Consider the following 12196-nt stretch of genomic DNA (forward strand, 5'->3'; position numbering starts at 1 on the left):
GGGGATCTGGGGTGGGGGCACGGCCTGTCCCAGAGCTAAAGCTGTGGTGGGGAGAGGATGTCCTTCCCAATCAACAGTGCCTGCTACGCTGACTGTAACACCAGTACGCTTATGCCAGCCTTCCCCTGCACCGGGCCTCCTCCCAGCCCCTTCCTGGGCATGAACTCGGTTCATCCTCACAGCAGCCCAGCCAGGTGGATGCTGAAAGCCTCTCTGCTCTACAGAGGTCACAGCTAGTAACGTGGGCCAGGATTCCCACCCCGGCGGCCCGGCCCCAGCACCAGGACTCTGCGCGGTTGTCATCTGCAGAATAAACAGTGCAGGAAGCAGCCTCCCTCCAAATCTGAGGGGATGGGGTTTAAAAGCCACGTCTCTGGGTTTGGGATTCAGCTGAGGGTCAGGGTCAGGGTCTGGTCTAAGCAGGCTGACCGGAGGATGAGCAGAGCAAAGGTGGCTGGTCTTCACGAACGTCAGGGTACACCCCACCTTCCCCCCAAAAGTCCTATAGGCCTCCTTTGTCCTCTGGAAGTTGGGTGGCAACCTTCCCTCCCTTCAGCACAAAAAGCCGACCTAACAAAGTTTCCAACCAGGGAACATTTAATATTTGGGAAGTGATGCTCTTGCAGGAGGAGCTGATGAGGCCAGTGACCCCGTCCTCACCCCCTGCATCTGAGAGGAGGCTGGGCCAGAGGCCAGTCCGCAGGAGGAAAGGCAAACAGCACCCACTGGGCTTCCTGCTGCCCACTCTGAAGCCAGTCTCCAGGCCACGCCACCAGCACTTAGCCAGCAGGGCCCTCAGGGCAACAGCCCTGCTCGCATCTGGAAAGCCAGGCCATCCCCTCGGGTAGCTTGCTGGAGAAGAAAGCGCATGGGAGGAGACCCATCAGAAACAGAGCTGGGCGTGGACCCCGGGCAAAGGGGTGACACAAACCTTGTTGATCTCTCGGTGTCGTTCCTTAGTTACGATTTCCTCTAAGACCTCGCCATCTCCCTTAATGAGCCTGGGGGAGGAGGGGAGAGGAGGCTGAGCCTCTTAATGCCAGAGCAACAGAACCAGACCCACCTGGCAAAGAGATGCCAGGGCGCAGGCCCCTGCTACCCTGAGCGGGTGGAACATAGATGCTTCCCACCTCTCCCTCTCTCCCACCCTTGGGATAGTGATAAAGGCAGCTGGGTAGGGTCTGCCACCAGACCGGCCAACTGGCTCTCTGAAGACATTCCTCAAGGCCCTTCCAGCCCCTGTAAGTGCTTGCTCTGGGCAACAGGGAGGAACAGCCTAAAAACTCCCAGAAATGAGTTAACTGCCCTTCTCCTGTCTTTGGCTTTTTAGCGCAGCAGCCGTCGCCCCTCCTCCTGAGAGTGCAGAGCGTGTGGGGCTGAGCTTTGCCAAGCGCTCCCACCTGGTGCGTCCTGTCTCCGGGTCCACCACCTTGCGGATGACACTCTGCCGAGCATCCCACTCCTCCTTGGTCATGGGCTTCATGGCCTGGATGCGGGACTTCTGTTCATCCGTCAGGACTGCAAGGGGAGTTGGCAGGGAGTCGGCAGCTGGGTCTCAGGGAGGGGGCCCTTCCCCTCCTGCACACTGGGAGGCACCATACCTGGGCCATCCTCTTCCTCCTCGGCTGATCGGTGCCACTGGTCCAGCGAGGGGCCTGGCAGAGCCTCCCCCTGCTGTACCTTTGTCTTCTCCTTGCCTTTCTTCTTCAGCTTCTTCTTCCTTTTCTTCTTCTTCTTCTTCTTCCTCTTCTTGTCCTTGTGCTTCCCCCGCTTCTTCCGGCCACCACTGGAGGAAGAGGAGGAGGACGAAGAGGAAGAAGAGCTAGAAGAACTGGAAGAAGAGGAGGAGGAGCTGGATCGTGGTCTCCTCCGGGCCTTGTGCTTGCTTCTCTCTGTGATGCAGGGAGAAGGTGAGGCTGGAAGGCCAGGAGGGGAAGAGGTAAACCTTTATCCCCTGGCTCTGGCCTGTGGCAGGCTTAGGGGGACTACTGAGGGGTAAGACCCTCCAGGCCGGGCTTTCCAGCCAGAGCAGGGATCAGCACTCCCTGGAGAGGCACTTTCTGGACTTCACCCTGTCACTGTTTGACCAGGAGCAGGGCAGCCAGGCCCCTATCTCAAATCCTGCTGCTCAAAAAGCACCATTACGTGCTCCCTTCAATCCTTACACAACGGGCTGGCCCAGCCCCTAGAATCTGAAGGTCTTTCGATCTGGATACGGAGGTCCTACATTCTGCACTCCTCCGATCACTGCTCACAGCCATGCAGGGACGCCCGCCCGGGCCTGCCCGCAGCTTCCTCCCTGAAGTTCCCACACCCCTTTCCCATTCCCTCCGGTCCTCACCCTCCGCCCCAGAGGAGATGGTGCTGGCCTTGTGGTCTTGGGATCTAGAAGCCGAGCAGCTCTTCGGGACATCCTTACTGCTCTTCTTCCTTCTCTTTTCGGACCCTCGCCCCCGGGACCGGCTTCGACTCCTCGAGCGCTTGCGAGAGCTGACGTGAGCCATAGCGCCGCAGGCTGGAGACGGGGAGACACGCTCAAACTGAGGCTCACAGAGCCGATCCCCAGACTGGGCTCCACGGGCGGCTCTTCTCGGGGCCTGGCTCTCGAGGGCCCACTACCCATCACCACCCGGGGCAGGAACTTGGGGGGGTCCGCGGCCACCGCACGATCCTCACCCACCCCGACCCCCGGGGACCTCAGGTCCTGCGCCGACTCCCGGATCCTCTACCCCTTTAAGGGCTCGCCCCCGCCCGGCCGCTCCACGCCTGCGCACCGGCGCTCTGGCGCCCCTAGGAGCGGCCGCGGTCCCCGGCTGCCAGGTGCGTCCCGAATCCCTCCCCGCGCGCTCCTGTCCTCCACCCGCGCGGCCTCCGCCGCCTCGCAGCCTTGGGGAAGGTCCCCGCAGCTGCTCCGTTCCTTCCTCAACCGCCCATCGGGCGTGACCACCCGACCCGCGCCACGCCTTCGCGTGAGGAAGCGGCGGCGAGGCGACTTCCGGCCTGGGCAGTGCTCCCAGAGGCCGTCCGGCTGGGAAGCGAGGCGCTGCCTCCTTTAGTCCCGAAGCCCCAGGTTCCGCTTCCAGGGCTGCGGGAGAAACGGTGTGGCTCGCCCACCTCCGGAAGAGGGAAGCAGGAGATCCCGGCTTCGGCCGTGCTCCCGGCTCTTCTCAGACCGCCCTTCTCCAGCCTCCCTGAAGACCCAGGGAAGGAGGCGACCCGACCGTGCGCCTCTTTCCTCCTTGAGATGCCTGCCGTCCTGTCCACCCTGGCAGGCCTGGGGACACCTTAGTCATTCCAGCGTCCCCACCTGGTAATAGAGGTCGCGAACAAATAGCCATAGGGCCGGAGAGATCATGACAGTGAGCCAGGAAGGGACCCCTGTGAGGGAATGCGCCACAAGCCTGTCCAGCGTGAGCAGCAGCGGAGGCTCTGCCCCAGCTGATTTCTCCAGTGTGGGCTGGGGCCTGGTGTTCCAGACCTTCCCACCTTCCCCGCGAGGCCGGAACTCAAGATTTCCATATGGGAACCCCTGGGTTTTCAGGTGTACAGCCCAAACCCATCACAGCTCCACGCTTCATCCAACTTGGGGGCAGCCAAGTTGCAAGTTTTTCAAGAACAACAGCAAACATAGAGGGCTGTTATAAAGCACTTTATATACATTAAATCGTTTCACTCTCACAACAGCTTTCGGAGATAGGTACTTCCCAGATAAGGAAAGCTAAAGCACAAAGAGGTCAAGGGGCTTACTTGCAGCCACACAGCTGGAAGCAGCAGGATCAGAATTTGAACCCAGGCAGTCTGGCTCCAGAGCCCCTGCTCTTAACCCCTCTGTGGAAAGCGCCCGACACCAACTAGAAGTTGCTATCGATGGCTCACCCAGATCCCCTTCATAGACAGATGCACTCACCCAGGCTGTGGTGTCTCCTAACTCATACCTGTACTCTTCTCTGGAAGGTTCCCTGGGCCACTGGGAACCACCACCTCCCCACCCACCCTGCCAGCCCGGCCTTGACACACCTGTGAGCCAATAACCGATGCAGGGGGCAAACTGCTACATTCATGCTCTAGAGCACTTGGAGGGATTGGGCTGAAGCTAGGTGCCCTCTGAAACCACATCTTGGCCCAGCTCCTTCCTATCCTGTCCTTCCCTCACGCCCTTCTCCAGAAGGTATTCCCTCAACAAACCACCTGCACAGGAATCCTCATCTCAGGCTCTGGTTCTAACACACCTGACCTAAACCAACCTGTCTGCTGAAAGAATGACTCCGAGGCTTGTGTGTCCTTTTGAACCAAGAAGTGCCTGAGGGCTGCAGGGAGTTTATTCTTGCCCTGCCCAACCCAAGGTGGCAGAGCCCTGCCATGCCACCCCGACACTGGCCCCAACCAGACTCAGGTCAGTGCGCACACATCCACCGTGGTGGGCTCCTCGCGAGTGAAGCCGTCGCCGAAGCCATCGTCGTCCACCAGCTCAGGTTTCCGGCAGCACATGGGGCACAGGCGGTTGCGCACGGCAGAGGCCCGGAGCCAGACGACAAGGTTCCAGCGCTCGCCGGTGCCTAGGGGCCGGGCCCCGTGCAGCTGGCCACCCCGGTGCAGGATGCCCCGGCCCACCACGTGTTCCACCTCCAGGGGCCTGGCCAGGGCTGAAGGTGCCTGCAGACAGCGGAGCTCAGGCCTGGGCACTCCTGGCTGCCCCAGGCCCTGCCCCCCGGGTCACACACACTAACCTGGAAGAGGTCCCCGAAGTACAGGGCGCCCCCCGTGAAGGCCTTGCCAAGGGCCACGTTGAGGGTGAGTTCGGCATTATCATAGTGGCAGCCTAGCTCACGGTCCTGGCCCGGTGCATATTTGACCACAAAGGCACGGTGGCTGTCGAGCCAGCCCCCACCGCAGTCTGGGTACAGCAGGGCCATCAGTGGCTGCAGGAAGCGTTCCCGCAGCGGAGTCACCAGCGGCTCATCCAGGCCTAGCTCGTGCAGCAACACCTGGGAGGGGGATCCAGGGAGTCGGCAGGGAAACTGGTGGGGGCCTCACCCTGGGTCCCTGCGGGGAGTCTCTTCCTAAGGACAGCAGCGCTTTGCAGATATCGATGGGCAAAATAACCCGACCGTGACCTCATCTTACAGACTCGGAGACCAAGACCAATGGGACCCAACAGCTCTTCTCTCGCACTGCAGCTACGGCTCCCCAGCCCCGGCTCCCTGCCGCCTCGGGCCCCCCCGGAGGGAGCCTCACCTACCCCATAGTTGTTCATGGTGTTGGGTCTTCCCTTGGGCATGTCCGAGTGCTCGAAGTGCTCCAGCTCCTCCAGCAGGGCCTGGCAGAATGGCGCTGTGAAGACCGGCAGCCGGTAGATACGCTTCTCCCCTGCGGAAGGAGGGACAGTCTGTTGGCTGGGAGCTTCCGTGTGGGTTTCAGTCTCCTTGCAAGCTGTGAGCCTGGGCACGTCTTTTCACTTCCCTCAGCCTCAGTTTCCTCATCTGTACAATGGGGATAACACAGGTACTCACTTCTCAGGGCTGTTGTGACCATTAATGACATAATGTGTGGGCAGCAGAGGGGCCTATTCTCGGGTCCCCTTATTTGTCCCTGGAGCCTCTCCTCCTGCTGCCGCAGGTGTCCACAGCCTAGCCACCAGACTCAGATGTGGGTTCTGGTGAGACCCAGAGGTGGGAAGGGATTAGCCCAATGACCCCCAGCAGGCCAGTGATGGAGCCCAGCAGGGATCACAGGGCCAGCGCCAAGCTTTCTCTGCACCGCACCCCATGAGCCACCAACACTTGAACCCCAACTGAAGTGCCTCCTGGAGCCTCTGTTCCCCACACGGGAAGGCTGAGGGGGGCTGCTCTTTCTTGCCGGGTCCTGGTAGGGAGAGGCCAGGCTCCGAACGGAAATGCAAACGTTTCTTGGCAGATGCACCAACACCCTGGGGTGCGCGGCTGGTGTGCCCCCACACTTTTGGCCAACTCACAGCCGACAGCCTTCGCCCAGACCACCGTTACATAATGTCTGCTGTCGGGGAGTGGATGGGAATGAGGAGGGATGCCCCCGGGCTGGGAGGGCACGTTTCATTCACACTCCACCCTGTGCCTCACGACAGAGCACGGGCTTCATAAGGGGAGCAACACCTTGCACCTATCTCCCCAAAGCATCCCCTAGGCCTAGGAATAACCATAACCGTAAGACTGAGGAAAACTCTAGATGCTATGCACCCAGCCCTTTAGGCATGTCACCTCACTTAATCACACTTTGGCAGATGGGTATTACTATCGCTCCCGTTTCACAGATGATGAAACTGAGGCAGAGGGCTTAAGGAACTCGGAAGGGCCAGACTTCCTGCTAGGGTTAGCCCATGGGAGATCCCAGCAGGAGACTCAAAGGCCGGAGAGATGTGGCATTTCTGAGTGTGGCATGGCTTTGTGCCTCTGCTCGAGGCCACAGCTGCTTCCTGGCAGCTGCTTCCCGCCCCTCTCCCACAGCTCCAGGTCGTGGCAGGCTCAAGGCACTCACTCTTGCCCACTTCTCCAGGTCTAGGGATAAGGAACTGTCTGCTCCCCACCCCCCTCACCCCCAGGGAGAGGGGGGAGGGGGGTGGTCCTGTGTCAGCTGTCCCTTCGTTAAGTTCTTCAGTCGCCCCCATTCGAGTGTGCCAGCTGGCTCATACCTGACACAGGCAGGTGGGCAAGTGAGTAAGTGAATACAGATGCCCTGCTCCCGGCGGGTCCCACCAGCCCTTCTAGCTCCTGCTGGCTTAGATTCTGGAGGCAGACGTGGTAGGTGGAGGGACCCCACCCCTTAGTCCTAGTCCTACCAGGTGATGGGGCCAAGGTCTCACCAGACACTGTCTCCAGCCGCTGGAGAAGGCCTTCAAGGTCTGCACCCGGCGATGTGCTGTATTCAGCTGCGGCCAAAAACTCAGGGGCCAGGGCCTCATCCTGGGGGCAAAACACACCGGCTGTGGGGCAGACGGCCTCCGGTGCCGGCTGCCTCCACCTCCTTCCAGTAACCTGCCCCGACCAGGTACCTGCAGCGTGTTGTAGACGTGAGGCCGCACTGGGTGGTAGGAGCTTGCGATGAGGGCTTTCCTGGCAGCCGCCTCCTGCCCCAGCCGCTGCCGCCGTTCCACCTCCTCCTCGAGCTGGGGGTGGCACAGGGCCTGGTCATCCAGATGGGGCCACCCATCACCCCCCAAGGTCATTGTACAGATGAGGAAACTGAGGCTCAGGAAGGCCAGAGCAGGACCTGGGCTGACAGCCCAGTCTCCCTACACGCCTGACTCGATCAGGGTAAACTGCAGGTGCCAAGCTGCTGGCTGAACGCAACTCCTTCTAGTAGGGGCCCATGCCGCTCAGGGTTGCACCACTCAGGGCCTGGCAGGGATGAGAGCCCCTCCCCATACCTCAGCCAGCTGGGCCCCCGAGGGAGGGGAATGGAATCCCAGCCAGTCCTGTGTTCCAGAGGCTGCGGAGGGCTCGCCTAGGAAGTTTCCCATTACTAACCCTCAGATGGAGGAGGAGGTGGAAGATGGAGCAGCCCTGGCACCAGCCAAAGGGGGTGGGTGGACAGACGAAGAGCTGGGAGCCAGAGCCGGGCCAGGGCGGTCCCGGGTGGGATCTCAACTCCACCTGCTGTGACACCTCGGGCCAGTAATTCCCTCTTTAAGCAAAAGTGTCTCGTCTCAGGAGGGCGTGGGGTAGACGACCTGGCATTTGCCACTTTCTCTTTTTCTGGTGTCAGGACACAGATACTGCGGTGAGTGGACACGGGAAGGACACCCCCCCCCCCAAACTGCTGACACAACCTAAAGAGGAAGGGCTAGGCTGGGTGTGGAGGGGGTCCGCGAGGGTGGGGAGCGTTACCTCTGCTAATAGCTGCTGGAAGTCTTGGGGGCTGACACATCCTCGGCTGCGCAGGATCTGAGAGCAGAAAGTCCAGGGAGCTCAACTGTGTGACCTTGTGAGTAAGTCACTTAACGCCTCTGAGCCTCAGTTTCCCCAGGTTAAGATGCAGACGAGAGCCTGGACCTCACAGGATCATTGTGAGGATGAAATTCGATAAGCACGCAAAACAGACAACACCGAGAGCGCGCCGAGCCTGGCCCTGCCCTCAGCACTTTACCTGTATGTTCCATTCATTCATTCATTCCTTACGACAACCTCATTAAAGAGACACTATTATCCCCCTTTAAGGTGAAGAAAGCGAGGCATCCAGAGATTAAGTCATTCTTGTTGTCACATCTGAACACCCGGGCAAAGCACAAGACCTGGGGGACAGAGGTCCCTCCTCCGCCACCCCTCCCCCATCACCCCGCCCCGCCCATTTCTCCGCAGAGCCACTGGGGGCCACTCACCGGGCCGTAGTCCCGGCGAAGCTGCTCCTCGCCCCGGAAGCGCACGTGGAGCCGGTAGCGCGCCACGTACAAGTTCTCCGAGCAGAAGCAGGCGCAGCGGCAGAAGCGCCTCGGGACCCCAGCCGTCGCCATGGTGAAGAGGCGAGCGTCGCCCCGCAGGGTTCCGTAGCGGCACTTCCGGCACGCCCCCGACGGGGGTGGGGACGCGGCGGTGGAACGGGAGGCAAGGGTCCGTTCTGAGTTCGCAAGTGCAGAAGAGGACGAAGACTCCGCCCCAGAAAACGGGTCTGCAATGGGGAAAGACGCTCCGGGGCCGGACTGGGGCGAGCAGCCTCGGCGGACAGAGCGTGTGGTCTTCTCGTTCCGCCTCACAGTTCCCCCATCCACGACGTGGGGATTAATCACCCCACTTTACAGATAGGCAAACTGAGCCGCACCTTCACAGGCCGGGGACAAGTCGGGACTTGGAACCACAAGACGTTTTGCTTCAACGCTGCCTTCCTTTTCTGCTCGGAGCTTTTGAAGAGGCGGCCAACGCCAGGAGGACAGGAGTTCTGGGGTCCGGTCTCGTTCTCTCCCAACTATCCAGTTCCGTGCGTCTGAACTCGGGTTTAGCATTCTGCCCGGGTCCCTACCCGGCACTCTTCGAGCCTCCGCCACGGTCTCCAGATTCGCTGCTGACGGCCCCGGGTTGTGTTTTCTCGAAAGTGCTCCGTCCGGTGTGACTTCCGGTGGCTCCTCCTAGGGATACAAGTGTAGGCGGGGAACGGGGTGTGGTCTGCTGGCGGCCACACCCCGCACGACCGGCTCCCAGTTGTGCTGTGCGCGGCTGCTGTGTGAGATGAGTGTGTTTTTCTTTTAGAGTGTGCGCCCCTACCTCGGGGACACCCATCGTAGCTCCTACGTACTTGTCTGGGGGACCCCCATCTTGGTCCTCGGTTCACCCCCCAAGTCCAGAGCCGCAAAGCCCCGGGAAGAAGCTTGGATGGCAGCCCTGTGACTGGGGAAGTCGTGTCCCCTGCAACAGATCTCGACCCCTGTCCTAGAGTTCCCTCCCTGGCTCAGCGTGGTGTGGGGAGGCCTGGGCCTCAAGACTCCAGCCCTTACCCCAGATACGCAGATGACCACAAATGATAACTCCTGTTGGCCGAGCCTCCACCTTACCTGCTTCCATCCCTACGGCAAACCTTTGAGCGAGGTACTGTCTTACCATTGTTACAGAGGGGGAAACTGAGGCTCAGAGAGGGGCGGTGACCTGCCCCAGGGTTCACAATGGGAGTCCTCCGAGTGGTTGGTTGCTGAAGGATTTCTGATTTTCTCTTTGTGCTTGTTGGCATTTCTTTTCTTTTCTTTCTTTTCTCTTGTCTTTTCTCTTATCTTAAATGTTTATTTGTGAGAGAGGGTGCACGCACAAGCTGGGAAGGAGCAGAGAGAGAAAAGGACAGAGGATCTGAAGCAGGCTCCAGCTCACAACTCGGGGGATCGTGACCTGAGCCGCCCAGGTGCCCCATCATTTATTTTCTTGATGCTTTCCTTTCCTTCAGATGTATAGTCGGGTTTACACCCACGCACTCACACTGGCAGTGACACACGTACACACTCATGCACACCCTTACATGCTCACATATGCTAACACACATTCACACACCGTCACAAATACACTTGTACCAGCGACACACTCACACATCCACTCACCCTCACTCACACACACAAAACACCTCACATACGGTCACAGCCGCACACTCACACATCCGGCACGCTCACTCACACTCACAGACAGCACAGTCCCTGGTTCCTCTCAGCTCTGTGGCAGATCGACCCCTGATGCCTGCCAGTGGCTCCTACCGAAGCTCCTACCAAGGGAGACGGGAGAACTTCACGTCCTGTGGTATGGTGCCAGGCTGCCTTCCCCGGCCGTCTCCAGCAGCATGTTCAGGGGTCCAGGGCTCCAGCCAGCACCTTGGGGGGCTGGGAGAAGGCTTCTGCTCTCAGGGCAACAGCCTGATTGGTTTTCACACTGGCTGGCCAGGGCCCGGGGAGGGGGGGCGGGCAGGACCACCCCAAGTGTGGGAGGTTGGCCTGTGTCAGGAAGTGTGTTTTGACTGACAGATAAGGTCCCTGCCCTTCTGAAACTCAGTCAAGGTAGGGCGGGGGGGGGGGGGGGGGGGGGAGGAACAGGAGCAAGCAAAGAAACAAATACATGGTACATGGTCAAGGTATTTTCATTCAGCCGTAAGTGCAAGGAAGACAAGCTAGGTGATGGGATGGAGAGTGCCTGGAGGTGACCGCTTTACACAGGGAGGCCGGAGAACACCTCCCTGAGAGTGACATTTTAGCCGAGCCCCAACTGCTGCACCCAGATCTGGCAGAAAAGGGTTCTAGGCAGGGGGACTAAAAATGTAAATCCCCTCCCGTGGGATGAACTTGCCATGCTGGGAGAACAGCAAGGCATAGAAGAGGGCAAGTCATACGGAATGAGGCCAGGGTGGCATTCGGGCCAAATTACTGGGCGTAAGATACCACTGTTAACACTTTGGATTTTACTCTACACGCAAAGGGAAGCTGCTTAATCCTTGCAACCAACCTTATGAGGCAGAAATTATCCGCATTGTACAGAAGTGGAAAACGAAGGTCAGAGAGGTTAAATGACCCAAGGTCATTCAAGGTGACACGGTTCATAAGTTGTAGGGTCTGGAATGGAACAGGAGTCTGATCCTGCCAGGTTGTTCCTAAACGTATGGCCGGGTCTGCCTTTCCCCTCCTCAGGCATGAAATCTAGGTCACTGGGCCTCGAGGATCCGAGGACCCAGCCCAAGCCTCCTGAAGGTACTAGGCTTCCCCAAGGGGGAAATCCCCCTGGAGGTCTGCTTCCCCCTCAAGGATGAAGCTCCCCAGGCCAGAGCTGTGTGGCCTGAGAAGGTATTTAAACTTTCATGGGTGTCTTGATTGCCCAGCGATAGTGGAAGGCCCTGCTCTCCAAGAAAGGATCTATTTCCCCAGCTCTGCACTCATTACCCCCCTAACTGCCTTCCTCTCCCAGAGGCCCAGGGCAGGCCCTGCACAGGCATCTTCCCACCAGTGCACCTGCTCAGATTCCTCCCTTTGCAACATTTTGCAAGGTGAGCATCTTTTGCTTATCGGTTTAGACTGGCCCTCCCAGTGGCCCCCCCTCCTCCTCGGAAGCAGTGTCCCTGCCCCCACCCTGCCCCAGCCCGGGCTCAGTCACCAAAGGGAACAGCAAGAATGTTAATAGTAAATACTGGATCGATGTGCTTTCAACCAGCACTGATGTCTGTGTGAGGTATTGGGACATGTATCGTACAGATGAGCTCAGTGAAGTACAGGGGCCTGTCTAGGATCATAAGCCTAGTAAGCGGCAGAACCAAAATTTCAGCACCCATCCTTCCCTCTGATTCCAGAGTGTGTTTGTGTGTGGGGTTGTGTACATATGTATATGCACATGTATATATGCATGTTGCACATATGTATATATATATGTGTCTGTGCACGTTCTTTTGAATTCATAGAGAGCATACTATAAAAAAAAAAAAAAGGCACATCTTAAGTGTACCGTTTGGTAATTTTTTACAAACTAGACACACACAGGTAACCAGCATCCAGACCCAACGACAGAACATTCCAGCCTGCAGAAGCTCCCACTATATCCCTGCTCAGTCCAGACTAATCATCACCCTGACTCCTAAGAACAAAGATTAGTCTTGCCTGTTGCTGAATTTGATACAAATAAAATCATGTAGTATGTATTATTTTGTATAGTGCTTCTCTCACTTGGCATTCTTTTTTTTTTTTATTTAATTTTTAAAAGTTTGTTTATTTTGAGAGAGA

The 12196-nt window shown here is 58.5% G+C and overlaps 3 protein-coding genes across 9 annotated transcripts in view; 1 reads left to right on the forward strand and 2 right to left on the reverse strand.

The window, feature by feature from the left end:
• Positions 1-579: 579 nt before the first annotated feature.
• On the reverse strand, positions 580-3009 carry ARL6IP4 (ADP ribosylation factor like GTPase 6 interacting protein 4). 6 transcript variants are annotated; one of them, XM_006938412.4, is made up of 6 exons: positions 2697-3009; positions 2342-2515; positions 1602-1916; positions 1401-1518; positions 932-1001; positions 580-852 (listed from the first exon to the last, which is right to left on the reverse strand). In XM_006938412.4, the coding sequence occupies exons 2-6, from the start codon at positions 2502-2504 to the stop codon at positions 796-798; spliced, it is 723 nt and encodes a 240-aa protein (XP_006938474.2). In that variant the 5' UTR covers positions 2505-2515; positions 2697-3009; the 3' UTR covers positions 580-795. The 6 variants fall into 6 exon arrangements, with proteins under 6 accessions (XP_006938474.2, XP_044897689.1, XP_044897691.1 ...); XM_045041754.1 differs by having other exon boundaries at positions 2681-3009; XM_045041756.1 differs by having other exon boundaries at positions 1602-1892; positions 2775-3008.
• A 624-nt stretch (positions 3010-3633) lies between these two features.
• Positions 3634-9063, reverse strand: OGFOD2 (2-oxoglutarate and iron dependent oxygenase domain containing 2). Its single transcript, XM_003994615.6, has 7 exons — positions 8351-9063; positions 7860-7916; positions 7025-7138; positions 6836-6935; positions 5240-5367; positions 4728-4985; positions 3634-4653 (listed from the first exon to the last, which is right to left on the reverse strand). Exons 1-7 carry the CDS (start codon positions 8480-8482, stop codon positions 4390-4392), a joined length of 1053 nt encoding a protein of 350 aa, XP_003994664.1. The 5' UTR covers positions 8483-9063; the 3' UTR covers positions 3634-4389.
• Positions 9064-9103: 40 nt separating this feature from the next.
• Positions 9104-12196, forward strand: part of ABCB9 (ATP binding cassette subfamily B member 9) — a 36488-nt gene continuing 33395 nt past the window's right edge. For both annotated transcript variants that reach the window (XM_045041753.1, XM_023241353.2), the window contains exon 1: positions 9104-9548. The gene's annotated coding sequence lies outside the window, so the exon portion shown is untranslated. The remainder of the gene's footprint in view (positions 9549-12196) is intronic.

This window comes from Felis catus, chromosome D3 (assembly GCF_018350175.1).
Source record: "Felis catus isolate Fca126 chromosome D3, F.catus_Fca126_mat1.0, whole genome shotgun sequence".
Classification (NCBI taxonomy): domain Eukaryota; kingdom Metazoa; phylum Chordata; class Mammalia; order Carnivora; family Felidae; genus Felis; species Felis catus.

Bases quoted from the DNA above. Each gene is read 5' to 3' on its own strand.
- ARL6IP4 (XM_006938412.4), bottom strand. From the start codon at position 2,504: ATGGCTCACGTCAGCTCTCGCAAGCGCTCGAGGAGTCGAAGCCGGTCC. The intron at 1,002-1,400 runs GTGGGAGCGCTT...CTCCTCCCCCAG, and splicing joins CCGGAGACAGGACGCACCAG to GCTCATTAAGGGAGATGGCG. The intron at 853-931 runs GTTTGTGTCACC...TTTCTTCTCCAG, and splicing joins GACACCGAGAGATCAACAAG to CAAGCTACCCGAGGGGATGG.
- OGFOD2 (XM_003994615.6), bottom strand. From the start codon at position 8,482: ATGGCGACGGCTGGGGTCCCGAGGCGCTTCTGCCGCTGCGCCTGCTTC. The intron at 5,368-6,835 runs GTGAGACCTTGG...CTCCTTCCGCAG, and splicing joins GCGGCTGGAGACAGTGTCTG to GGGAGAAGCGTATCTACCGG. The intron at 4,654-4,727 runs GTTAGTGTGTGT...CGCTGTCTGCAG, and splicing joins ACTTCGGGGACCTCTTCCAG to GCACCTTCAGCCCTGGCCAG.